Source organism: Pagrus pagrus (assembly GCF_965226575.1).
Source record: "Pagrus pagrus genome assembly, chromosome: 15".
NCBI lineage: Eukaryota > Metazoa > Chordata > Actinopteri > Spariformes > Sparidae > Pagrus > Pagrus pagrus.
This window is the reverse complement of record NC_140199.1, coordinates 10,097,046-10,122,686: the sequence shown is the minus strand read 5'-3', so window position 1 is coordinate 10,122,686 and position 25,641 is coordinate 10,097,046. Positions and strand designations below refer to the sequence as shown.

General features: G+C 41.2%; 1 protein-coding gene across 1 annotated transcript; it reads right to left on the bottom strand.

The window, feature by feature from the left end:
• Positions 1–771: 771 nt before the first annotated feature.
• Positions 772–24,766, bottom strand: rgs17 (regulator of G protein signaling 17). Its single transcript, XM_084375877.1, has 6 exons — positions 24,618–24,766; positions 19,589–19,957; positions 15,366–15,496; positions 10,674–10,748; positions 10,357–10,588; positions 772–10,184 (listed from the first exon to the last, which is right to left on the bottom strand). The coding sequence occupies exons 2-6, from the start codon at positions 19,589–19,591 to the stop codon at positions 9,996–9,998; spliced, it is 630 nt and encodes a 209-aa protein (XP_084232003.1). The 5' UTR covers positions 19,592–19,957; positions 24,618–24,766; the 3' UTR covers positions 772–9,995.
• Positions 24,767–25,641: the final 875 nt, after the last annotated feature.

The following is a 25,641-nucleotide window of genomic DNA, read 5'->3' as shown; positions in this document are numbered from 1 at the left end:
TGAGCTACTTTGGTTTGGCAGTTTCTGAGAAATGTCTAACCAGCAGTGCTGTAACATGTTTTCCAGCTTTCCAGGAACTTTCCGGTTGGCCTCCGGTCAGCGTTTCGTGCTACTCGTCTCCTCTAAACACCAGAAAGGCAAAATGAAACGCTGCTGAAGACGACTTGACATTTTATTTTTTTTTTAGATAGAAATGAATGGTTCACAGTCCACAAATCATTACTTGAGCTCCGCAGCAGCGTTCACCTAAACAACTGCAGAAGTAGCTCCATGTATGCAGCCATTTTATATTTATTTTTTGTCTTTTTTTACATTTTAAAACATTTCCACATCTACTTCAGTAGTTTTAGAAAATGCTGCACTGCTGTTTTGCTCCAAAAATGTGTTGCGGATCACGAAAATTTTACCCGACTTTAAATCAGCACCAGGGTGAGCAGCTAATGACAACATTTTCAGTTTAAGCTGAACTTATCCTTTAATGTTATTGCCGCCAAAATTTCTTGTTGCTGTTTCCTCAAATGTTTGCTATCAAGGCTACAGACCAGTGCTTTGCGCTAACGCTAAATGCTAACGTCGACATGCTACAATAACATGCTTGTAATGACGACGCTAACATGATAATGTTACTAATGTTGACCATCTTACATTAAATCTGTGTATGAGCACTAAACACCAAGTACACAACCTCATGGTGGCGCTACGGGAAATGTACCATGAGGAAATCGTTCTGGTTTCTTTTCTCTGGCAAAGAAAGACACAGTCACACGTGGCAAAAATCTATTAAGTATTTATTGTAAGTTGTTACATTTAGATTTCTTTCTCTAGCAGCACTATTTTAATTACAGATATTCAAGGGCAGTTACCATTGATTGAAGTTTTTCTCTTAATGCAAGATGTCATTGTGTAAACAAGGACAGAGACTGAACCGTAGATCAAAACGTACTACAACTGAACACGCTGTCGACGTGACGGTAACTCACATGAAGTCAAAAAGGCTGATGAACAACAATTTTTGCGTCTTTTGAGATCAAAAACAGAAACAATGACTCAAATAAAACCTGTTCAAATAAATTAAAACAGTACAAAACAAATCAAAAATGGTGAACAGCTTTCTTTTTTTTTTTCTTTTCTTACAGTAACAATTTCTGTTGGATCTGATATGGTTGCTTGTGATCCCACATCAGTCACACTTCAACATGTTCAGTGCCTGTATAGAAAGTCTTCAAGTCTGTGACGTATGTGGATGATTCAGAAAGATGAACACGAACCCACGACAGCAACGTGAAAAGACAAAGAACAAAACGTGTTTCCGTAAAGAACATTTTGAGTCCAACAGAACATGTGAGTTTATATTCCAACAATTTCTTTTGACCCCTTTACATTGAAACAAAAAAAAGGTAGATTATAATTTTGGCACATACCACCGAAGAAGCATTGTTGTAGCCCAACGTTAGCCTACGTACCGGGACATCTGACCACTGTGTCAGGCAAGTTCAACCTTTTTTTTCCTTCTCTTTGTCAAAATTTCAAAAATCTACTCTTTTGAAGGAGTTAACTTGACATTTGGGGAAATTCGCTTACTCGCTTGCCGAGAGTTAGCTGAGCAGAAGTTTGAGTTAGCAGCCGGTTAGCTTAATTTAGCAAGCGTATGTTCTTGAGCTGTCTTGGAATAATTTGACATATAGCCCTCCATAAAATGATTAATTGTTGTTTTTACACTTTTACGAGTTAAACAAGGTAAATAAGTGCTCTTTAGATGTGGACAGAGCCTGGCTAGCAGTTTAGCTAGCTAATCCTAGTTTAAGCAAAGATAACTAGCTGCTGACTGTGTAACGTTAGTTTAATTGCTGACGTAGAAATGTGACTGGTCTCAATCTTCTCAGGTAAATCTTGGTCATTGTGTTTATTTCCCAAAATGTTGAACTATTTTTTCTCCTTTTTAAAAAAAATCTATTTTGAAGGAGTAGTTTGACATTTGACATTTTAAACTCACCTACAGAGAGTTAGCTGAGTAGCCTAGAGGCTAGCCAGGAGCTGATTAGCTGAATTTAGCATCACTATTTCTCAAGTTGTCTTGAAATAATTTGACATATAACCCCCCACAAAATGATACATGGATGTTTTTGCTCTTGGTTTATGTACAAATTAAGCAAACAAGATAAAACAAGGGCTCTTAAGAAGCAACCGGGCCAGGCTAGCCAGTCCTAGCTCATCTAAGCTAACTAGCTGCTGGCTGTGTAATGTTAGCTTAATTCTTAGCGTAACAAACGTGAGAGTGGTATCGATCTTCTCATCTAACTCTTGGCAAGAAAGTGAAGAAGTTTATTACCCAAAACATTTACCTACAGTTTTAGCCTCCGCAGCTAATGTAAATTTAAGCTGTGAGGTGAGTCTTTTAGAAAACTAGCCTTGGGTGTAGGCCTAAATATTTCTTTAATCTTGATTCTACTGTTGCATCTGTATATTACTATCATGCAGAGAATTGCCAATGCCAACATAAGTATTTTTTGAACCAGCTCTGTCTTGAATTAGAGATTTACATCCTTGTAAGACGAGGCTACAAGTCCTTGCTGTGCTTTTCTACAACAGAGGACGGTGTGTCGTCAGGGTAGAAAAAGTCTTTTCAATGCTACACTTAAGGGATTCCTGCATCTCAGGGCACTTTGCCGCTCAAGGATTGATGATCAGTTTCCTTTGATAAAATTCAAAGTCCTGATGAAAAGCAATCAGATCCTTGGGCAACACGACCCTGAAGGTTGACACAGTTGGGACACAGTGCTCTGAGATGTTTGAGGAAGTTGCACAAGCCATTGAACTCATGTTCTGAGGTCACATTTGCTTTGCGTGGCAGGATTTCAGTCCACTCTGCCTTGTTGACCCTTAGTGACCACAAGGATAAAAGCTTCACCTGCCTTGATGTAAATAAAACAGCCAGGCTCTCAGTCGTCATCAATAATAAATTAAATTTTGAGCTCAACTGACCAAACTCTTGATTTTAAAGCCTGCTGCACGAGCACTGTCCAGGTTAAATTGCTCTGCAAGTCATGCACGTTGAAATAACCACATTTGTTAATACAAAGAGGGTCATTTAGTCATTCTGGCAATTCATAACACTCAAAACAAGAATTAAGAACCCATAACCGTCAATATTAGTGAAACATACTAGAAGAAAAATATGAACCTCTCAAAAGAGTTTCTGATATTTTTAATTGTCTGCATACTGCAGTACTTGAATACATACTCATACAGTATCGTTTATAGCAAATAACTGAATTATTTCATTTATTTAGCAAAAAGCATGCTGAATAGAAAAAAGTCATTTGTTTTTTTATCGTGACAGTAAAATTCTTTTCATTTTCACCTGCTGATCATTTCTCAACCACTTTGATCTATCTACAAAGGCATGACAAGAACCAAGAGGCTTAGGCATCTAAATCAATAAAGAGAAAAGTGATTGCCTAAAACTGTTGAAACCCAACTTCAACCAGTACCTGCACAGACATCATCTCTTTCCCAAAAGTAGCACAAACACCTCTGGAAGAGGTACGAAAGAGACAATATGAGGGTGACGGTATTCATGTAGGAGGAAACATCGGTGTGATTTTTTTGCTGTAACTGCTATAAACAGCATCGTATGTGTGATTTTTTACAGAGAGAGGAAGTGAGAGCCCGAGAAAGAGAAAGTGATGCAGACAGAGAAAGAGAGACAGAAAGTAGATCTTGAGGTCTGTTGTGAAGCGTAAAGAGGCACCGAATCGAACTGAGGGAAACAAACGAAGCAGGTTTCAAACCAACATCAGTCGACAAACCTGTCTTTCTTTAGCCACGATGCACTGTGAGGAACTGTGGGAAAAATCTGTACATCGACCCTCCTGATTCTCATTTCAAAGAGCTAAATGTTCTGTACAAAAAAATAAATTATCAGACCTAAATTAAACCTCAACTCGAAGCTAAAAGTGGCTCCTAAGAGCTGAGCGAATGGTCTTTTAAGTAACTTATTACTGACTTCTTTTACATCTTGCATTAGCGGAGTATTACAAAAAGAGAAAAACCCACTTCAGCTGATGTGTTCTGCATCAACGCTACCGTATTAACACAGTGATAGTCTGACCGGATGTGGCTACAAAAAGAACGAGAATAGAAAAATAAGTTGCTGTTGTATGCTGATGACACGGTGCTGCGCTCGTTTAATTACAAGTCCATTGACAAACAACATAATCACGATAAGATGTTAATTATTACATGGCAAGTGGATTTTTTTTATTTTGTTAATGAGTTACTGGTTATAAAATGTGACGTATGTATGGACAGTGCACATCTCAAAGGCAGATACCATTAATAACTCCAGGTTTGCTCCAACTCAGCCCTTCAAAGTGAGACTACGTAACTTTTGACTGAAAAAATAAAACAGTGCGAATCCAACAAGTTCATGAAATAATGCACCTTTGCTCAATTCAGCACATATTTTAAGGTTTAAACATTACAGTCTTACTTGGCCAAGTGTGACCGCTAGCTTGTGGTGGCTAATGTTAGCTTGCTAAATTTAAGGCCCAATCCCAATGTCCAAGCTTTACCCCGACCCCTTATTTTTGAGAACTCCCTCGCCCCTACGAAGAGAGTAAGAATTGTAGTAGTTGAAATCATCCATTACTATGTGAAATTTGCTAGCTAGCTAGTTAGCTACCGAGACATCAGAAATCTTAAAGAAATCATTTTATGCTTCTTTTCTTTTAAAACTAGAATTACTGCATCAAGTTTGTTTGTCTCTGTGCACCAGTCAAGTTGCTGTCTTGAGCTATGGTGTTGAATAATGGCCATAACATTTTCAAGTGGGTATCAAATGTCAAAACTCTGACATTTTATCCTATTAGACTGATTAAATCTTATCGTAATTATCGTATGAATTCTTAAGTTATGGCCAAAAATTGGCTTGTACCAAATTTGAAGAAATTCCCTCAATGCGTTTTTAAACCATGCGTTCACAAGAATTGGGCACCGTGAGGTGTCAATGACCTTTGACCACCAAAATCTAATCAGTTCATCCTCGAGTTATAGTGGACATTTTTTGTAAAATTTTAAGAAATTCCCTCAAGACGTTCTTGTGACATCACGTTCGTAGGAACGGGAAGGACAGACGGATGGACGGGCGGACAACCCGAAAGCATAATTACCCCAGCCATGTGGTCGGGGCGAGGGGTGTATCGGGATTGGGCCTATGACTTGTCTCTTCTCTAATTGTGCTACATTTACACATTTCATCACATCTCTTATCCATCAACTGTGACAACAAAAGGCCTTTGTTTTGCAAAAGTTACATAGTCTTGCTTTAAATATGACCAAACATTACAATGAAAAATCACAAGAACAAATCCTGCGTGGCCCCAAATACCTTCTTTACCCTCACAGGCTGAACATCAGAGAGTCACAATGTGGTTGCACCTTAAATAAATAAAGATTTTTTTCCCCCTCAGTTAGGAAATACTGCACACGGCCAGCTACTTGTGTCGTAGCCTGAGTAATGAGAGTTTTTTCGTCAGGTCGGTCAACTTTACAAGTCGGTGAAGTTGAGTTCCAGTCGTCTATTTCATCTCACCAAGACTCCAGCACACAGCCACATAATGTCAGACAACAACACATTTATTTGTTTTCAGCAAGGTTTCTTTTTTATCATCACGAAGGCATATACTACTTTCTCTGTATATTACTTGTTTTATATATATATGTATATATATAATATTTATATAGAAACAAAAATAAGCGTACATTTTTGCTGAATAAGATTGAAGAATATCAGCAAAGGGCAATGTAAACCATGGTCCATCTAAAACAGCTGAAAGGTGCGGTAGCTCGCCCTTTCCCAACTCACCCACAGTAACAGATTTGCATAGGCAAAAATGGGATTAGCCCTTAGACAGTGGATTCCTGAATTCTTTACAGAGATGCAAAATCTAGTTCAGCTCAACACAAATAAAAACAAACATACATACAAACAAAAAAATAATGTCAACTAGGCCAAGCTCTCTTTTAACCCCTCTGGTCATATACATAGTCATTTTTCTGTGCACATTTTTGTTTACAGTGTTAGGCTTCAAGTAGATCTAAAAACAACTTGTACATTGACAACTAGATGTGAAATAAATTAACCAACATGAGAGGTAGTGAAAAGCCTACAGAGACGTTTGTTGTTGTTTCTTTTTTATACAAAGGAAAAAAAAAAAAAAAAATAGAACGTGTCAGTAAGGCCAAAGCGTCGCAAACCTCCTCCACCCTATCAGGACATTTCAGCTCTCAACCTTTTTGTTTTTCAGTCGATTAAACCCACAGCCACGTCTCAAAAACAAACAAACCACCCACTCGCTTGGGACCCATGGAAATTTAAAGACGAGAAAATCTAAAGTCAGCGATGACACTACGTCACTTCACATCATCATCATTGCTTGTAAAATCCACATGTGAAATGCAGTTATTAAAAATAAACAACCGTGTACTTTTCCCCCACTGTGTAAAAGTCACAATAAATTAAAAGGGAAAGGACGCGAGCAGGAAACACGTGTTTCTGCCGAGTGTGTCCTCCCTGTAAAACACTGTTACCTGGGTTTCTGCTGTGTCTGTCCTCCCTGTAAACCCTGTGAAGAGTCTCCTGCCAGCCGTAAACCCGCTGGCTTGCTCTGCTCACGCTGTGGGCAGTTAACTCTCCACTGTTACGAGTATTCAATAAGCTAAAACATCTCACAATTTATAAATGTAAACTTGGTTTAATTGCACCATGATTTCATCATCTTGGTTCTTGGTGAAACATTCTCTTGCTAATTACTGTGTAGACTCAGCGACGAGGAAACGTAACTTTACTAGCAGAAGAAGGGATTCGTCTGCGGGAGTGACAGGCATTCTTCCTCTACTGAGTCAAAAAACGTACAGAGTTGTCCAAATACAACGTCGAAAAATGCGTTTTTGTTTCCTGCAATAAAGTGTGAAAGTTGATCCTTCGGTGTCAAGAGTTGGATCGTTACTGAGCGCATGCATGCACACAAGCTCTTCATCGGAGCAGCGAAGCAATATCAGTAAAGTCCCCGTGGGTATTAATGTAGTCTGCATGTGAGTACTGTATTGCCGACGATTAAAGGTGCTATATGTAAGTATTTTACTTGAAATCATAAAATCGAAAATTATCAAACGAATGATGAATGCTACTGAAGTTGGCATGCTAACCAGCTAACCCTGTCACGTCTTTGCCCAAAGCTACTGTGCTCGCGGCATCAAGTCCCAGTCCGGACCGCTAGCCGCACAGCTTACTGAGCTAACTAGCCTACAGCGGCTACAGTTAGCAGCAGTAAGCGAATGCGCTGGCGATATGCTGCCCTCCTTTTTTGTTGAGTATGAATTTGACAGGTGACAGCCAATTCTTACATATTGCACCTTTAAATAAGTAACATATCAAAACTGTTGGGTGATTATTGGTTTAAACTAGCTTTCTTTACTCAATTTTGCCGATTTATAACAAATACTCCACGACTGAAAGCTTTTTGCAGAAGTTTGTAGCTTGGTTTTGAACTGGCAGCTTGTTGCCTGTTGGAAAAACTCAAAATCCCATGATTCAATGGACTTGAGTAGAGAACCTACTTATCTGTTTTGAAAATGCATTAAAACATTTTCTGAAAGGTGTCACGATTAGTAATTTAAAAGACAATTCAAAACCAATCTAACATAGTGGGGCCGATCTATAATCACTTACTACATCCAATTGCACTTCAATAGTCTGCTCGACATCCTGCACCGCCTACTCCTACATTTAATTTTGGACCAAACTTGGCACGTGAACTTCAGGTAGTTAAAGGAGGCGGCAACGTGTACGCCTATTTATCAGTGAAGAGGTGGCACTGTTTCATTGACACTTTAAGACTGTGCTAATCCATCATGTGACGTAATCAATATACTTGGAGGCCCAGTTAATTTTACAGAAAATTAAAAAAGCATAAACTGCACTCATGCACTTTCTACTGCACATCCACAGGCCAGGAACAAAGTTCATGTTTCACATCATTAAAAAAAAAAAAAAAAAAAAAAAAAAAGTCCTTTTTATATATTAAAAATGTTAGTGGGACATTTGGCAAGACCCCCTTAAAGTTTTTTTTTTTCTAAATTTTTCTGTTAAGTGTGTAACTGTACCGTACATGTACACACGTAGCCGTTATCATCGCATGCTGTCAAAGTCAGATTAGAAAAAACAAACCAGAGTGTGTGAGGGCTGGCAGTTGGATGAGCATTAGCATGGCTAGCACAAGCATGCTAACTGCTTGCCTACAGCATGCTGAAACCTAGTTAGCCGTAGCTTGTGGCATGACTAACGCTTCGCTAGCCCTGTAAGGTGGTGTGTTAGCACTATTTCGCCAGCCCTCTTCACTTGCTCTGGTTAAAAATCGAGTGGGCAGTAGCTAACTGAAGGGCTACGCGTGCGCTCGCCCAGAAACTCTACAGCCTGGTGACAGGTCACAGCTAATATCTCTTCACAGCTTCGTTGACATCGTGTTTGGCACCCGGGTCACAAATCTAGAGTGTGATATTGGTCGTTCACCTCCAGGGACCGTCATGTAACCTAGCATCTAAAGCTAAAGCCTTACAGACAAAGGCAAGGGCTCAATAGCCCTTTCAATTACTTCAGTGCCTGCTGCAAAACAGCCTTCCATAACGCTCGATTCAACCCTCCATGTGGGTTTGTCTTTATCCTCTCCAGCTGTGTTTTTACCCCCAGATTGGGCACCTGTGCTTGTCAGGCTGTGATGGTCTGAGTTGGAGGGAGGAGGAGGAGGAGGAGGAGGGGGGAGGAAGATGGGAGGAAGGGATCGTTGGACAAACTGTGGTTGCTTTCCAGAAAAAACTCCAGCAGCGCTTGTGCTGCCTTTTCCTTACATGTAAAGGCATTGTGATTTTCTCAGTGGAGAGATTTTTTTTGTTTTAAAGTTCATGAGTAATAATAATACATGTAGCTGCCCAACCACAATTTTAGCCCTTACTTCTCCCAGTTAAAGAATCCTAAAGAAGGAAAAGTGCTCGGACGGGACGGGATGGACGTATGGATGGATGGATGGATGGACAGGTGGATGGGTTAGGTGCTGCTGCTGCTGCCTTTTTCTGCAGAAGCCATCAAATCTCCTCAATAAAAAAAAACTGCAGTAAGCTTTAAAGTTGGCAATAGTGTACTTTTTCCCTTCACTGAACACTGACAGCCAGACAGAGAAGACAGGTCCTCTTGTCTTACTACATCTCAATATTCAAAAAACGGTTGCAGTCCGCGGCTTACATCGTCAAGCTACTGTAGAGAGAGAGAGTTACATGCAGAGCCAGTGCTTCTACTGGGCAAACGGGGCAGAGACGCCCCAACTCCCACCAACGACTAGGTGTCGCGTTCGGACAGTAAGGAAAATAAAAACGAAATAAAATCAAAACACGTCTGAGGAATGGGACAGAATTAGATCGACAAAATATGAAAGAGAATGAGTAAAGTTAGAGAGTATTAAAGTGAGGGCAGAATGCATGAGGTCTAAATATTACAGTACAGGAACAGTTGGCTTGTCCTTTTTGTCTCTCTCTCTCTGTTTCTGTCCCCACCGCCTGAGGAGTCCTCGTCCACAGTTAACCAACAGCTGGCCATCGGGTTGGCCACTTCAACCGATAGCTGACAACGTGGGGTCGGCCAGTCAAACTGTAACAAACAGCACAAATTGCTAGCAAAACAATCACTGGCCAGCATTAATGGTCTTAAATCGACCAGTAACCCACCAGCAAAGGCCGACCTGGCTCCAGTGGAGAACTGGATATAAATCGCTTAAAAAATATAAATAAAAAAACAACCAGCTATCTCGGATGTAATTCAGTCTTTTCGATCGAAAAAAGAGGGAGAGATTTTTCCAAACCCGACTTCTGGCACCATAGTAGTATTTGAAGTTTAAGTAGTAGTCTCGTTGGCGTACGGTGGCGATGAGGGGAGGTGGAGGGGTCTAGGTGTCGAGGCAGGCGCGCCTCCTGTTGGCCAGGAGGTCTCTGTAAACGGAGGAGTTGAGGAAACGGGGGAAGGAGTCGCGGTGCATCAGGGTGTAGATCTGGAACTGGGCCTCCTCGTACATCAGGTTGCTGGGCTCCGTCAGAGTCTGGTTTATTCCTTCTCTTACTCGTGAGTCCAGACTCACCTGGGGCAAGGAAAACAAATCCCATTTAAAAAACCACGGAGACTTTCTGAACCACTGGCGTTATTTATGTTAATGTATGCTGCTAGGGGTCTAGGTGACTTTATGTTTGATTACACAAGCCATCTTAAGAAAAAGGCATTTTTCATTGAATAAACACAACTAGAGCTGGTACCTCTTTGGGTGACAGTATGGACACGTAGTCTTCGTATATGATCCTGACTTTCTCATCCACCACAGTGGAATTCGTCTCCTTCTTCAGATCTTCGCAGGCCAACCAGAAAAGCAGGTTGTCCTCGCTGTACTCCGAGCGCAGGAACTCGCGGAAGACCTCCCGGCCCTCCAACGAGCGCAGCATCAACTCGAAACTCCGTGACCATGACAGCACCTCCTCTAGACTGGCGTGTCTAAAAAGTTGGAGACGTGGATGTTTGTGCGAGACTGACGGAGGCACGCAAACACAAAATCATACGGGAGGACGGATGTACTCACTGTTCTTCTGTAGCTTCAATACTGTCCATCTTGGTGCAGGTTGGTCGTTCACTCCTCTCCATCCTGTCTTCATTCCTGGTTGGAGACGAGAGATGATTATAAACCGGACGTGTTTCTGACAATTTAAATGGATTAACTTGACGATTAAGAATTCCAGTTAAATCTTAATTCATTTTCCGGCATTTTCATTTACAATGTCTCAAGGCTGCAACCATCTCTGTTAAGAGCCTGGAAGCGTCTCACGATGCGTGTGAGCAGGTGAACCACGGAGCCCAACCAGCAAAAAAAGAAACGGCAGCCGGGAGTTTCAATTAATCATATCTACACTGACAGCGCGCACCAGTGACTGTCAGCAAGCATCACTGCTTTGGGTTAGTAAACATTTCATACACTGTCTAAACCTTCCACCCACAACTTCACTCTCCATTTATATTATTCAAAACACAACAGGACAACATTCAAAATGGGATTCGAAGAGAAACAGTGATGCGGGCCACGTTGCTGTGTGCAGAGCTGTTCAGGATTACATCATCAACATTAAGGGGATTTTCACTGTGGAGCTTCACAATGTAGAAAAGTATCGATGAGAAAGAAAATACTCAAAAAGGCGAAAGTATTGTTTGGGTAGATCTACAGTTCACCTCTACTCATTGTTGCATGTCTTTTGTGGCGCTGGAGGGGCTTTCAAAAATTTGAGAGAATGACTCGTGATCTTTTGCTTTTGAACTGCATTATGGGAAATGTAGGATCCAATGTTTCACCTCTACACAAGACTTAAAGTGAGAATGTATCGGCCTCCGCTGCTTCAATTTTGACCATTCTTGGCACCATTTTTGGAGCATTTTTGAGACAAATGGCGTCATAATCAATGTCCGTGGAGTTAACAGACATATTCCATGGGATGCTTCTGGGAAGAGAAGGGCATTTTTGTATGTAGGTATGTATAACTAGCGCTTAGCAGGAAACAAAGTGAACCAAGTGCTAACTACACAAGGCATGTCTTAGTTAATATCAATGACTAGCTAATCAGTGTAAGACCTACAAAAAATATGATGTGTTAAAGCCCAAACAGATGCCCTTAACTCACTATCAACCAGAGACACATTGTATTTTTTCCTTGATAATGCTACATTAGCTGTTAGCTGCTTTACAGAGCTAGTAGAGCTACTTACAGCACACAGCAGGACTGAGAGTTTCTAACCATGGTTAAAATTGTTTTTCAGGAGGGTGAAGAAGTTAGTTAACTGATGAGTGTTTGATTAAAAACAAACCAATTAATTAATGAAGTCAAAGTAACAAACCTTCTCACTTTCGAGGATTTATTGCACATATTTGTCATATATCAAAGTAATCTGAGTATTATTTGGCTTCGAACGGTTGGTCAGACAGAACATGCGATCAGAAGATGTCACCTCAGCTTTAGGAAATCACGACGGTCTCTTGTTACTTCTCAGTTCACCTCTTTCTTCCAGCCACTAATTGCACTGAGAAGCGTCACTTTGAGCATCAACCTCTGAAAATAATCGACAGCACATGCGGCCGTATATTCAAAGTCGACAAGACAATAAAGCTTCAGTTGAAGCCTTTACGAAAACACTCGAAACGCACACCGTAGCCACTCAGTCTATCGTAGCTCAGTCACACTCGCCGAGTCCACAATGCAACACACACTGAGCTGTCTATTTTTGTCCGACCATGGAGGATCTTTCCTTCCTCTTGCTATCTCTTGTCAAAGTCCCCATTGTGCGGCAGTAATGGACTAAGCTAGCCACAGCCCCCTGGCGCCCTCACAATACAGCTAAATATACGGGCTGTTCCTCACAGCTGTTTTGCATGTGATGTGGGGATGGAAATAGACGGCACCCCGACTAGATAAGGGCCTTGTGTGAGGGCGGGTGAGGAGGGTTAGAGGGAGAGGGAAAGGACGGATAAAAAACAAACTGTAACAGCATGTCGTGACCTATTAACACTTTCGTACACCCTCAGTCTCTAAGAATTCAACACCGCGACCACGTAACTCGGCATGATGGCCAAAAAAAAAAGCGTGACACAGGGAGCATTCAGTGATTTGCACGTAACTCAACGCAAACTTGCTCTGAAAAGGCAACCTAACCGTCCCGGCCTTGACACTAAAATAAATAAACATGCGGGGGTACTCAAGACAATTTACCAGGCTCGTTCTGGAGATCTGACACCAGCGTCTGATTGAGAAACACAGAGCGGAGTCACAGAGCACTCGCTATGGGCCCGGTCCACAAGCTGCCACCACTTCAGATGAAGTGGTGTGAAAGAAGCAGCACATTCACCATTCATTGGCTCAAAACAATGTTTCATTCACTCCTCTCTACCCGGCGAGAGTGCAGCCACAGCGAGGAGGCAGCTGTAACCACAGTTAGTTACTGCTTCTGGTGCCTTGCTCAGGGGCAAGACTGTTTCTGTTACAGTGCGATCTGTAAGTGTAAAAACACGGAAACTTTATTTTTTAATCGAGTTGACTGTCTCCTCTTTAGTTTGTGTTTATTTTCGTGATTAATCAGCACATCTAAAGAATCCAAAAACCAACATCTGTAGACGACTTGATTTTTATCAGGGCGCCACGACGTGAATGTGAAATGTAATCTTTTGTTAACATGGATTTCATGACATTAGTATTGAAAAGAGCATCGGTAAGTATAATAAAGGTAAGTATCGTTACCTATTGTTATCGAAGTAAAGGTAACAGTAACGGCATCGCTGTGTTTTTACAAAACCCAGCTCGAGCCTCACCTGTATAGTTTCGACAGCCAATCAGCTACAAAATACAAAATCAGCTTCTTCATTACAAATACGGCACAGACACATTTATTTAAGATGCTGAGGGTGAAAAGACCCCTCTAAAGATTATGAAATCCCAAAAAATGAATGCTGTTCTGGGAATAATCAATAGAGAGCCTAATATTCTGATTAATGGAGTTTAAAGACATTATGAAAATCCAACAGTTTAGTCTTACCACCAAAAACATTTAACACATTGTCAATTTCTCGGCCGTACCAGGTGATACAATGATGAAATGGTGTAAACAGGATTCAAGACATAATCCTTTTCCCAGATGCCCAAAAATAAACCGGCTCATCCTCACAGATGACTAAGAAAAGCCGAAAAATGTTCACATTTGTAGAAGCTGAAACCACAACAGGTTTTTGTTTTTTGGGGAGTTACGTGCTTCAACTAGTGTTTGGCCTACGGGGAACAACCAGAGACTCCAGGAAGTCACGTACTGTCCTGGACTCTCAGGCGGTTCTCCGTAAAACCCAAATGTATTTTTACCTTTCTGTTTGTGTAACCCGGCTAGCTGTTTCCAGTCTTTCCACTTGACTACATTAATTGGCTAACTATAAAAACTGTGTAATCAATCACCTCTATTTCAACCATTCAATAACCAACAACACTGATTCCTATGATATTATTACAGGAAATAGAAACATATCGTGTAGAAAGTATTGTGTAATCCACCACTGCTGATGCTTCAGGAAACTCCCACGCCATTTAATGACTTTTCAGGAACAGAGGAAACCCTTTGAGGCAAATTTGTGATTTTGGCCCTTTGAATAAATTTGACTTGACTTCATAACTGAGTTTAAACACAACATCAGCGTCATCACAGGTTAGGTAACAGGATACAGGCAGGACCAACTGTTGGTTGTTTCCTAATGAATATACACTTAAAGCACAAGTATAGTATAGTATAGTACAGTATAGTACAGTTTAGAACGGCACGACACAGTATAGTATAGCATAGTATAGTATAGTATAGTTCGGCTTGGCACAGTATGGTATAGTATAGTATAGTATAGTATAGTATAGTATAGTTCGGCTTGGCACAGTATGGTATAGTATAGTATAGTATAGTATAGTATAGTATAGTATAGTTCGGCTTGGCACAGTATGGTATAGTATAGTATAGTATAGTATAGTATCATGCAGTATAGTATAGTACAGTATAGTATGGTATAGTACAGTATAGTACAGTATAGTACAGTATAGAACGGCACGGCACAGTATAGTATAGCATAGCATAGTATAGTATAGTTCGGCTTGGCACAGTATGGTATAGTATAGTATAGTATAGTATAGTATAGTTCGGCTTGGCACAGTATAGTATAGTATAGTATAGTATAGTATAGTATAGTTCGGCTTGGCACAGTATGGTATAGTATAGTATAGTATAGTATAGTATAGTATATTTCGGCTTGGCACAGTATGGTATAGTATAGTATAGTATAGTATAGTATAGTATAGTTCGGCTTGGCACAGTATGGTATAGTATAGTATAGTATAGTATAGTTCGGCACGGCACAACATGGCACAGTATAGCACAGTATAGAACGGCAAGGCACAGTATAGTATAGCATAGTATAGTATAGTATAGTTCGGCTTGGCACAGTATGGTATAGTATAGTACAGTATAGAACGGCACAGCACAGTATAGCATATTATAGTTTAGTATAGTACAGTATAATACAGTATAGTATGGCACGGCACAGTATAGTATAGTACATTATGGAACAGTATAACACAGTATAGTACGGCACAGCATGGCACAGTATAGTGTAGTATAGTATAGTACAGTACAGTACAGTAGAGTACAATATAGTAGTAATGGTATAATGCAGTACAGTACAATATAGTAGTAATGGTATAGTATTTCTTACCAGAGACACTTGCAGCAGCCGCACCAGCAGAGGCAGCAGGTGTTGGGTCGGGGCTGTCCAGGGGCCTGGGGTGGGGCCTCGATGTGTGCCGCCTGCCTTTTTCTCATCTCCACTCCACTCACACTCCGGGGCTGCACGATGGACACAAAATAAACACGGTTACTTTCTCTTCAGTTGAATTATAATATCACACAGAGTGCAGGTTCAAAGCCGGCCCCCATGTTTCACTTATAGCTCACCAGCAATATATCTCATATAGGGAGGAAAATCAAAGAAACTCTGAGTGTGAGTGTGTGAGTGATGAAGCGAGAGAGACGGAGCACTCAAGCAGGACAGAGAGGATTCCCTTCCTTGTACGGTACGAGGGTTTCTGGTGTTAAGCCAAGTCTTTCACTTGGCTCTGACAGACACTACACACACATTTCAATGAGTGCAGGCACAGACAGCGAAACAGGGTCGACACTTACTCACATACACACACGTACAATAAATACACAAATCCTTCCACACACACACACACACACGCTCATACTGACCCATCCAGATGTTTCTATATACATCTGTCTGGCCTGTTGTTGCCCTCAGATTGCGCAGCGTTCTTCAAACAGATGAGGACTGAATCAGTGACACACCACAAAAACTTCAACGATGTGGCGGCTCTTGTACGCAGCGTCTCTGTGGTCACACTGAGTGAACAGCTGTTGTCTGACGGTCTTTGATTTGTGTTAAATGAGACCAACCTTCATTCCGCAGTAATGTGGTTTCTGGTAATGCTTTTATGTCTCTGTTAAATGAATGAAACATGTTGTGAAAAATGTATAGTATGTAGCACATAATGCTAACATGCTGCTCTGTGGCATGCATAATAAGACAACTGAGTTCCTTGGAGTTGCAACTACGGACAACACCGGAAAAACAACTCATTCATTCTTCTGTGGTGAAATGGTTAGCACTGTAGCCTCACAGCAGGAAGGTCCTGGGTTAGAAATCCTGTCTGAAATGTGTGGCGAGCGAATGTTCTCCACACGCTTGCGTGGGTTTGCTCCAGGTGCCCTTGATCAAAACACTGGCTTAAATCTGGAGTTGGTCCCAGGGCGCCATATGTTGGCTGCCCACGGCTCCTCCAAGATGGCTTAAACTCAGAGAACCAGGTCCACTACATTGTATATTGATTGCATGTGTTTGCTTGTTTGCTTGAGATGTGAAAGCAGACTGAAATGGTGCCAGGCTGCCAGTCAGGCTTCATTTTCTTTAAGATTTCACACACGATCTCGAACTTTCGAATGACTAAATTTCATGCCAAGCCGTCCAGTCTGAACCAAAGTAGTGGACCGATCGAGCAACAGACGATTAACTATTTTATTTGTGGTATTCAATATTCAATAAATGAGATTTGAAAAACTCAAAAGCAACTTGTCTTTCCAAAAGCAAGCTCTCGGTTACTCAGTATAACTCAAAAATCTTACCGATCACAATTTCGTAGAGGTCACGGCACCTTAAGATATTATTTACCGTCATATAATCAGAGAGTGTTTGGTGAATGACTGACATGTTGAATCGATTGCCAAAAAGCTATCAAATGACTAAGCCATTAATCAACTAATTTCACTGTCATCGTTAATCATTAGGGCTATTTTCTCCCGAAGATATGGATCCACTTCAAACAGACAGAGTTGTAGCATTTAAGCTTAAGGCATTTCAGTTATTTTAGGCATTTTGTAAAGGGGAGATGGTTAACAAACACAACATTTTACATGATTAAGGGCTCAGAAAGGAGAAACTATTTGTTAGAATTTTAGAAAACATCACCAACTTGGGTATTGACTGTGCAGCGCTCACCTTAACTTCCCTACTGAACAGTTACGACTCTCACGAGCCGTTTCTCTGCCACTGCAGCGGTACTTTGGCGCGATTTTAAACAATCAAGCTCAAGTAACAAAAGTGTGCACCTACATCTGGGCATTGCCCGGGGTTTTCCGTGGCCTTTAGAGAGGTTGTGAAGGTGATTGTGCCAGCAGCTTCGGCCTTGCAGGTGGAAGGGTGTGAAAAGCCACTTTAACGCCACTGATACTGCTTTTCAAGCCTTTAGGCGACTCTGAATAGAAATACCACTCTCTGAGAACTCATTCTTTTACATGATGATAATGTTCAGTATAGTCTGGTAATGCTATTTCTCATCTTCCTCCAGGTAAGAGATTATTACACTTCTAATAACCTGATGTTACTGTGCAAAAGGCTTGGACTAGATCAGCTCTCTACACCAGGAAACATGACAAAGATCAGCTAAGAAGAGGATGCCATGTCAGGACTTCTTCTTTTCTAGGGGTTGAGGTGATAATAATGACAGATATTTCAATTTGGGACATTAAAGCTTAAAATTGGGAATCAAAAGTACAATAAATGAAACTCTTACCTCTAAAGTCATGGTTCAAATTAAACTCCGAATTAAACACAAAATTAATCCAAATCAAAATAACTGTGTACCGACAGAGGAGCCTTCTCTCGCCTGTGTTGTTCCCACCACCCCACATAGACATTCACTACAGCGACGACACACGGCAGGTAACGATGAGACGACCTGCCTGATATGCAAATGTCGTCGGCCATCGGTTATTCAGCTACCAAGCAGCGCCCGTGGAAAAACAGGCAGCTAGATGCAAACGACGGTGAGGGTAGGGCTTTGTTCTAAACCCTGAGAAGGAGGCCGCATTGACAGCACATGCAAATACGGTGTGGAAACACAAATAGATGAGAGGAGAGGAAACAAATAAGAGAGCAGTATGATCGGTCACAGGTGGACTGGTTTTTCCTCACTTTTTCCAGATCTTATTAATTGAGACAACATTTAAAATTGCTTGAGGAGGCAAAGATTTGAGATGGACAGTGTTGAGCCAAAACACCATCCAGTGTGTTCATCAGATCACCCAGCTGTGCTTTGAAGCTTCCACCTTGTTTCACCATCAGGTTATTGAGCCAAGAGATGACAATATATTACACAGATAATGTTTATAAAGCATTTCATTGTTTGTTAAAAGTGAAATGACTATCAACTAAAGTTTAATTAACTATAAATGTGCTATTTATTAATGACGTTTTTACAAAGTGTTACCAATTTTACATTTAATGATGAAAGTCTCCACTTATATGAACAGATATTGTCTTTTTTTCACAGAGCTGTGACTGAATACTTGGTTTTGACAAGTTTGAGCAGTTCTCAGTCACTGAATGTCAAACCCAGTCTGCTGGACTTAATGTCCTGTCAGTCTCAATCAAACTCACATGAGGAGAGGAGAACTTTCTGTAGGTGGAAACCGCCCAAATTATCCAAAACTTGATTTTTAATCCGGCAAAGTAAAACAACAAGTAGCCCGCTCAGACTCAATCACCAGAATAAATGTTGGCAATGTACGTTTTCTGAGAACCACAGATAACTTGTTGCGACTTCACGTTAATTCGCTTCAATTTTAAAGTCCATGTTCTGACAAGGCGTGCCTATGGTCTGGTTAGGTTTAGCCACAAAAACATTGGGTTGGTTTTTGGAAAAGATCATGTTTTGGATAAAAAATACCTGTTTTGGTCGCCACAAACTCGACTGGAGACGTCCCCGCTTCATGTCAACAATATTTAGTAGTGTCACGCTTACAAATGTTGGAATGCAGCCTTGAACCATGCTCTCAATGTGAGAGTCAAGTCATACACATGCAATGCAAACGTAGCCTATGACATGTACCAACATGTCCGCGGCTTGCAGAAATGTTAACGGCCACCATTTGATCCTGACGACTGAGCTGCCTGATTGGGCAGTAAAGCAGACAGCTGCACTGTTGTTCTCAACAGTTTTGTTCTTATTTAAAACCTCTAAATAGATATAAATCTTCCGCTTAATTGGGTTCGGTTTTGCACTGATATCTCTGTGAACTGTGAGGCTCTGCACACTGTAGACAGCTTTGTGCCTGACCAATCATGTCCAATCAATCCAATGCAGTTCAACCGAGTGTTAGGAACTCAAGTACGATCCGAGGAGCGAGGACGTGTCAGAGCTTGATTTGAAATGTCTGAACACGGATGTGAATAAGGGATTTCTGTACTTCAAATTGAATAAACGCTTGTAAAATATGTCATTAAAGTGTTCTAGCTTCATCATGTGGACTGGTGCTTATTGACAGACGTGCTTATAAACACAATATATCATCACAGTCGTACTGAAGCGACGTCAAACTTACCATGAATTAGTGAGTTCCTAAAAACAGGTCAGACAGAGCAGTCATGGCGTGAGGTAATAGGTTGCTGGACGATAGCAGGCTGGTTTGACGGAGCGACTGACTGGTGGACTGTCTGGCGGGAGGCGCGGGGCGAGGCGAGGACGTCGTCTTTACCACGGGGAAGAGAGTTTACTGGTCTCACCATCCCTGACCGACGGGCACAGAGAGGGACATGAGAGCTGAGGAGAAACGTAACTACTTCCTGTGCTCGCTTCCTTATTTCAATTGCTCCTTTTGTTTCGCTCGCCGTCGCCTCCTAGGCTTCCTTGGATCTTGGTGAAAGGGTCATTTATGGACTTGAGAGAACAGGGAGCGGTGAAAGTACAGCATCTGGAAAAAAAAAAAGAAAAACAGGTTTTTACAGTCAAAATCACAGCTGAATCATTTTATATACCAAAAAGGTGCAGTAATTTATCTTCAGTGACAATGGTGTGGAAATACATCCGCTGCTTACATAACCACACAAGTGCACACCGGCAAATACAGCAGTGAGAGATGAACCTGATTTTCATGTAGTATACGCTCCAACTGCAGCAGAACCTTTGAGGCCAGAGGACTTTAAGACACATCTGATAACAGGGACGGACGATATGGACAATCACTCAAATTAGCAAAGCATAACCGCCACCAACATGAGAACACGATGAGCAGTCCAGTTTCATATCACGTGACCTTTCATGGAGGCAGCACGATCACACCAGAATCCAGCCCTGACTATACCGGGGGACACTACGGGACAGCTCCCACAGTTTAAACCAGGGGTCTCATATGTTCTTCAGGCAGAGGACATCTTAGCTGATACAGAGACAGCGCAGGGACACCCCCATTATCTTTTCATAATACGTAGTTAGCTTAATAGCTTGCAGTTACAGTTAGATGCTGTAGTTAGATGCTTGCTCACATGACTGCACTTGGACAAACAGGTAGACTATCATCAATGTTGCATAATAGAAATTGTCTTCTTTCGGAAATTGTCTTCGGGTTAGGGCTAATTGTTTGTTGGATTCATTTTAATGTTTATTTTATTTTTTAAAAACTTTGATCAAACAACTATTGGTGGCGATCCTGCATTGACTCTGAGGGGCCAGAAACTATTAGTTCATTAATCGAGTCGTGGGATGACACGACCAAATTTTGCTCATCTGTTTCCTTTCTCCACTGCTTCCTGCTCGTCAAAATAAGAGGATTTGGTGCTTTTCTGTTTTTATATCATTAAATATTGAATATTTTGTGGTGTGGGTTGATTTCAAGATGTTTCCTATAGCTTGTAAAACTTTGTTTATGTACAGAGGCTGTGTCCCTGCCACCCTCTTCCTCATCCTATTTCCCTTCACTCTTCAGCTATACAATCAAATAAACCCTCAAAAACAATTATTTGTTGCACTGCTACACTTTCTTATATCGTTGGCATTTCCCTTCTGCTTCTTCTTGCTTCTCGTCGAGCAACATAAACGCTGACACTGATCAGTCTGAGATAAGCTGCAGGATGTGGTCAAACAGAAGAACAAATAAACCAAATTAAGAAATGAAACACAGGCAGCTAATGAGTGTTGATGCAGTCATCATCATCATTACATCGACTTTAAAACTCATCGTTAACAGGATTAAGCCGATCATTTGGTGCCACAGCCCAACACTTACTCACAGTCAGGAGTCACTTGCTGGATTTTGTCCCTGAAGGCAACTCGGACCCTAAAGGCTACAGAGCCTCCCCGGTTGCTCTCACGCTGCCTGATTTCATACAGGAATTACTGTTCCAACAACTTCCTCACTCATAAACAACAGCCTGGAAGTGTTCACGTGTTGACCTCAACACTGGAGACTCTTTATGTTGCGAACTATGACTAGTCTGTGGCTAAAATTAGCAAGTAAAAGACAGCGACGAGCAACAGACACAGAATCTCAAAATTACGTTTAAACTATTGATCCAAAAAACTACATTAAATATTATTCTATCTCTGTGATACATTACATGATTTTTTCCCAAAACAAGAGAGAGGACTGTAGCACAAATCAAAAACTCACACTCGACACGTACGTCGCTATCATCCGTCCGATCTGACCGAGCACGCCGTCTCCTGTAGAAACCGTTCCCTCGCCAAGAGAAGCTTCCACTTCTGCTCATGCCAGTTGAATCTGGTTTTGAAAACAAAACTGTCCCTTGTATATTAAAAAATCTATGATGATGAATGATTTTGCATAGCTGTGTGCAAAGATGAGGCTTTTGTGTTTGTACTTGTGAGAGTTCGAACCGCCTGTTCCCAGGAGCAACACGGCCGCAGAGTAACTTTAGTGACATGCTTCCTAAAAAAAGACGAGGACCACCGGAGGGTTTGGAGCAGGGTGCAAAATTAACTTTTTACGTCCACTGGCAGAATTGTTAGTGAGTTTTGACACAATAGATTACCATTGTATTTTTTTGGGCTGTTAAGTGATGCAAATCGACCATTTTACCATCGTTTAGCTCGTGGCTGGAGATACTTCTGAGCCCTGACTGCCCGTGATGACGAGCCAGAAGAGGAAACGGAGCCTCGTTATGATGCCTGTCTGCATTATGTCGGAGCTAGACCTGAAATAATTTGTTGATTAACTGATTTGTGACGGAAAAATGTATGTAATCGTCTGCATACTTTTAGTATTTTCAGCTTTTACCATTTCATATAACTGTTAACTGAAATCTTTAGGTTTTGGACACCTGGTCAGACAAAACAAGACGTCTGACGACACCATCTTCAACATTTTTTCACTATTGCCTGTAACACTATAATCGGCTGATTGAACTTCTCTGTCGTTAGTTTCCTATCAGCGGACTCCGTTTCTAAAAACTAAGGTTAGCTGCTATTGCTCTCTGTTAGCGAGGCGGAGAGCAGCACTGAGACACATACGGATGATAAAAAAGTGATTAATACGTGTCTTTTGATATAAATTGTTAAAAAGAGCCACTTTAATTGTAAGGAAAGTTACCGTCATTTGCAGCCCTAGACTGAACCAGAACAATTTTCAGTCAATTTCTGACTAAAAAATGATTTAGAGCTGCAACAAATAATTTACTAGGTGTCAATTATTAAATAATTATCAACTTTTGATAGTAATAGTTGTCTGATTTCAGCGTCTTAATGTGAATATTTTCTGTTTTTCTTTACTCCTCTATGACAGTAAGCTGAATATCTTTGAGTTGTGGACAAAACGAGACATTTGAGGACGTCGTCTTTGGCTTATTGACATTTTCCCCCGTTTTCTGACATTTTCTAGACGGAACAACTAGTCGTAATGGAAGTTATCATTATTTGCAGCCCTACGATGAAAAAGAAACCTGGCAAGTTAATGTCCGACTTGATATGCAACGATTAATCGATTAATCTGTCTGAATAATGTTACATTTTTATCTGATCTTTGGGTTGTAGGCAAAGTCACTTATTGACATTTTCCCCCATTTTCTGAACAAAATAGCTAATTGGAATGAAAGTTGTTGTTACTAAAAGTTAATTTTTGACTAATAAATGATTAGATCTGCAATGACTAAGTGAGATAAAAGTTGAATGTTCTCAGATTCCAGCTCATTAAATATGAATATATTCTGATTTCTTGACTCCTGTATGACAGGAAACTGAATATCTTTGGGTTTGTTACCAAAACAAGACATCTGAGGACGTCATCTTCAGCTCTGGGAAACATTTTTCACCATTTTGTGATACTTTATAGACAAAACAACAAATCAATTAATCGAGAAAAATGTTTTAGCAGACTAATTAACAGTGAGAGTAACTGTTATTAGCGGCCTTACAAATGATTGAATCACGTTATTGATTATTAGAACAAGTGTAAATGATTCACATTACAACTATCCCTCTGGACGTGTTACCTCTTCAGGACATCGCTCGGCGTCTTTTGGATCGTTAAAGCGATCGATGTAGTTTTGGAAAAGAAATGTACATTTACAATATTAACGAGGCAATGATACAAACTCGGGAATATCTCAGAGAGAAAAGTAAGGTTTCCTGAACACTGTTTGAAGCTAGAAAGGTGGCAGGGTCCGCCACATATAGACAATGTAAAACGGTATGAAATTGTGTTGTCCTTTAAGGTCAGTTTGTTTATTCAGTCATGAAAACAAAGAGTTTGTTTGTTTAGGCGTGAAAAAAACAACAACTTTCTTCCCAAAAACTACACATTGCACCTTTAAAGTGTTGGTCTGTAGACACCGGTGCTGTAGATGTTCAGCGTTTTAAGTATAAATCTCTACATCAAACATCTCCACCCTACAAGAAAATCAGATTCATCTCACACATGTTACTCAGACGGCTGGTTTTCTCCTCTGAATGAGATGAGGAAGTCTCTCAGGATGTAGTAGCGACACAACCTGGGCTGCTCTGACTCAACACACCCATGGGAGACTGCAGTGTGGGTGCTCCCTCAGCTGATACCTCTACCTGATCTCTCTCCTGTGCATGGCAGCAGAGGATCAGGGTTGAAACCAGCCCCAGCAGGGCTAACATACATGTGTTGCTGTCGCAGCGCTGGATCTGTTGCATCTGCCTGAAGGCCTGTGCATATCTCCAGATAAGAAGAAGTAGGCAGAGGCTGGTCGGACCCTGCTCTCTCCCTCGGTGCACTAGCTCTGCTGGGCTAGCTGGCTGTTTTTTTTTTTTGCATGGTTTCTCCTGCAGCTGTCCGAACCATCTGAGCCCAACGGCTGCAGGTCCGACCAAGCCGGGAGAGGAGATCCCCCTTCCCGGGCTGACACCACCGATCAGAGAGAGGGCTGCACATCGCTGTCTGTCTCTGTCTGTCTGCCTGCCTGCACCGACATTTTTCAGAAATCAAACACCACCCACTTTCTACTCGCTAGCTTTAGCCGACAGATCCGCTATCTCTCGCAGCGAGAGGAGGAGGTGGCAGCTGAGCAGCAGCAGCAGCAGCAGCTAGCGCCGTGCTAACGTCAGCTAGCCTGCCCGTGTGGAGCATTAGCGCACAATAATCAGCATCTTACCCCTTTTCTGTTGAGCTGTCAGTGTCCTAGGGTGATAGGTGGGAAAACGCGATGTCCCGATGCTTATTTAGCGACATCGTAAGTGGGAATCCCGCGGTGTAATGTCCATCGCCGCTGTTTTTCTGCCATCCGCCCCACTTCAGCACCGATCGCCGCCGAGCCCCTGGATGCACTGCGCAGGCGCGCTGCCGCCGCCGCTGCTCTGTTGGCTGCAGTCGGTGAGGAGATGCACTGCTGAGGCTCCAGCGAGAAGCACAGGGTCATAATACATCTCTGCTGTCCAGATACTGCACTACAACGTTACAACACACAACACATCAGTGTGACACAACAGGAGAACACGTTCATTATCCTCTGACTGTCCTTTACTGCTTTTATTGGTCGTTTTTAATCCATTTATCGCCCTTTATTCCTGCTCATGATCATTTTATCTGCTCTTAATTCCCTTGGTGTGATGTCGTCTTCTTGTCATCCTTTATTGTTTTTATTCTTTTATTTATTTCTATTTTTGCTTTTTTTTTTATTTTTTATTATTTTTTCCCTTCTTTTTCTGTGATCTTACCTGTTTCATCACGTTTAATTCTTTTACTTGTAATTGACTTTCTGTGTTTTAACATTTTCTGTTCTGCCTTCTCATTTTAATTCACCTGAGAATAGACTGCTTTGTGTTTGGCTTGACTGTTGAGTGTTTATTCTGTAATGTCTTCCTGAGTTTCCTGCTTTTGCTTGATTGTTAACTCTGTTTTTAAAGGTGCTATATGCATAAAGTTTATATTTGTATATTTTAAGGTAAGTAAAGACGAGAAATGCGACCATGGCCTCATACACAACCTCCTGTAGTGTTACGTCAGAGCCATTTCTGCAAGACATAGTCACTTCAGTGCGTCTGATGTTACATATACTTACATTACATTAGGTAGGGATATTTTAGTGTTTCACTTGATTGTTTATTCTCTGACATATATTCATTTTTACCCCAAAAATAATGCAACACATTTCATTTTGCTTATATTGCATATCCATG

Bases quoted from the DNA above. Each gene is read 5' to 3' on its own strand.
- rgs17 (XM_084375877.1), bottom strand. The intron at 10,749-15,365 runs GTAAGAAATACT...GTCTCCAACCAG, and splicing joins GGCTGCTGCAAGTGTCTCTG to GAATGAAGACAGGATGGAGA. The intron at 10,589-10,673 runs GTGAGTACATCC...CCAACTTTTTAG, and splicing joins ATTGAAGCTACAGAAGAACA to ACACGCCAGTCTAGAGGAGG.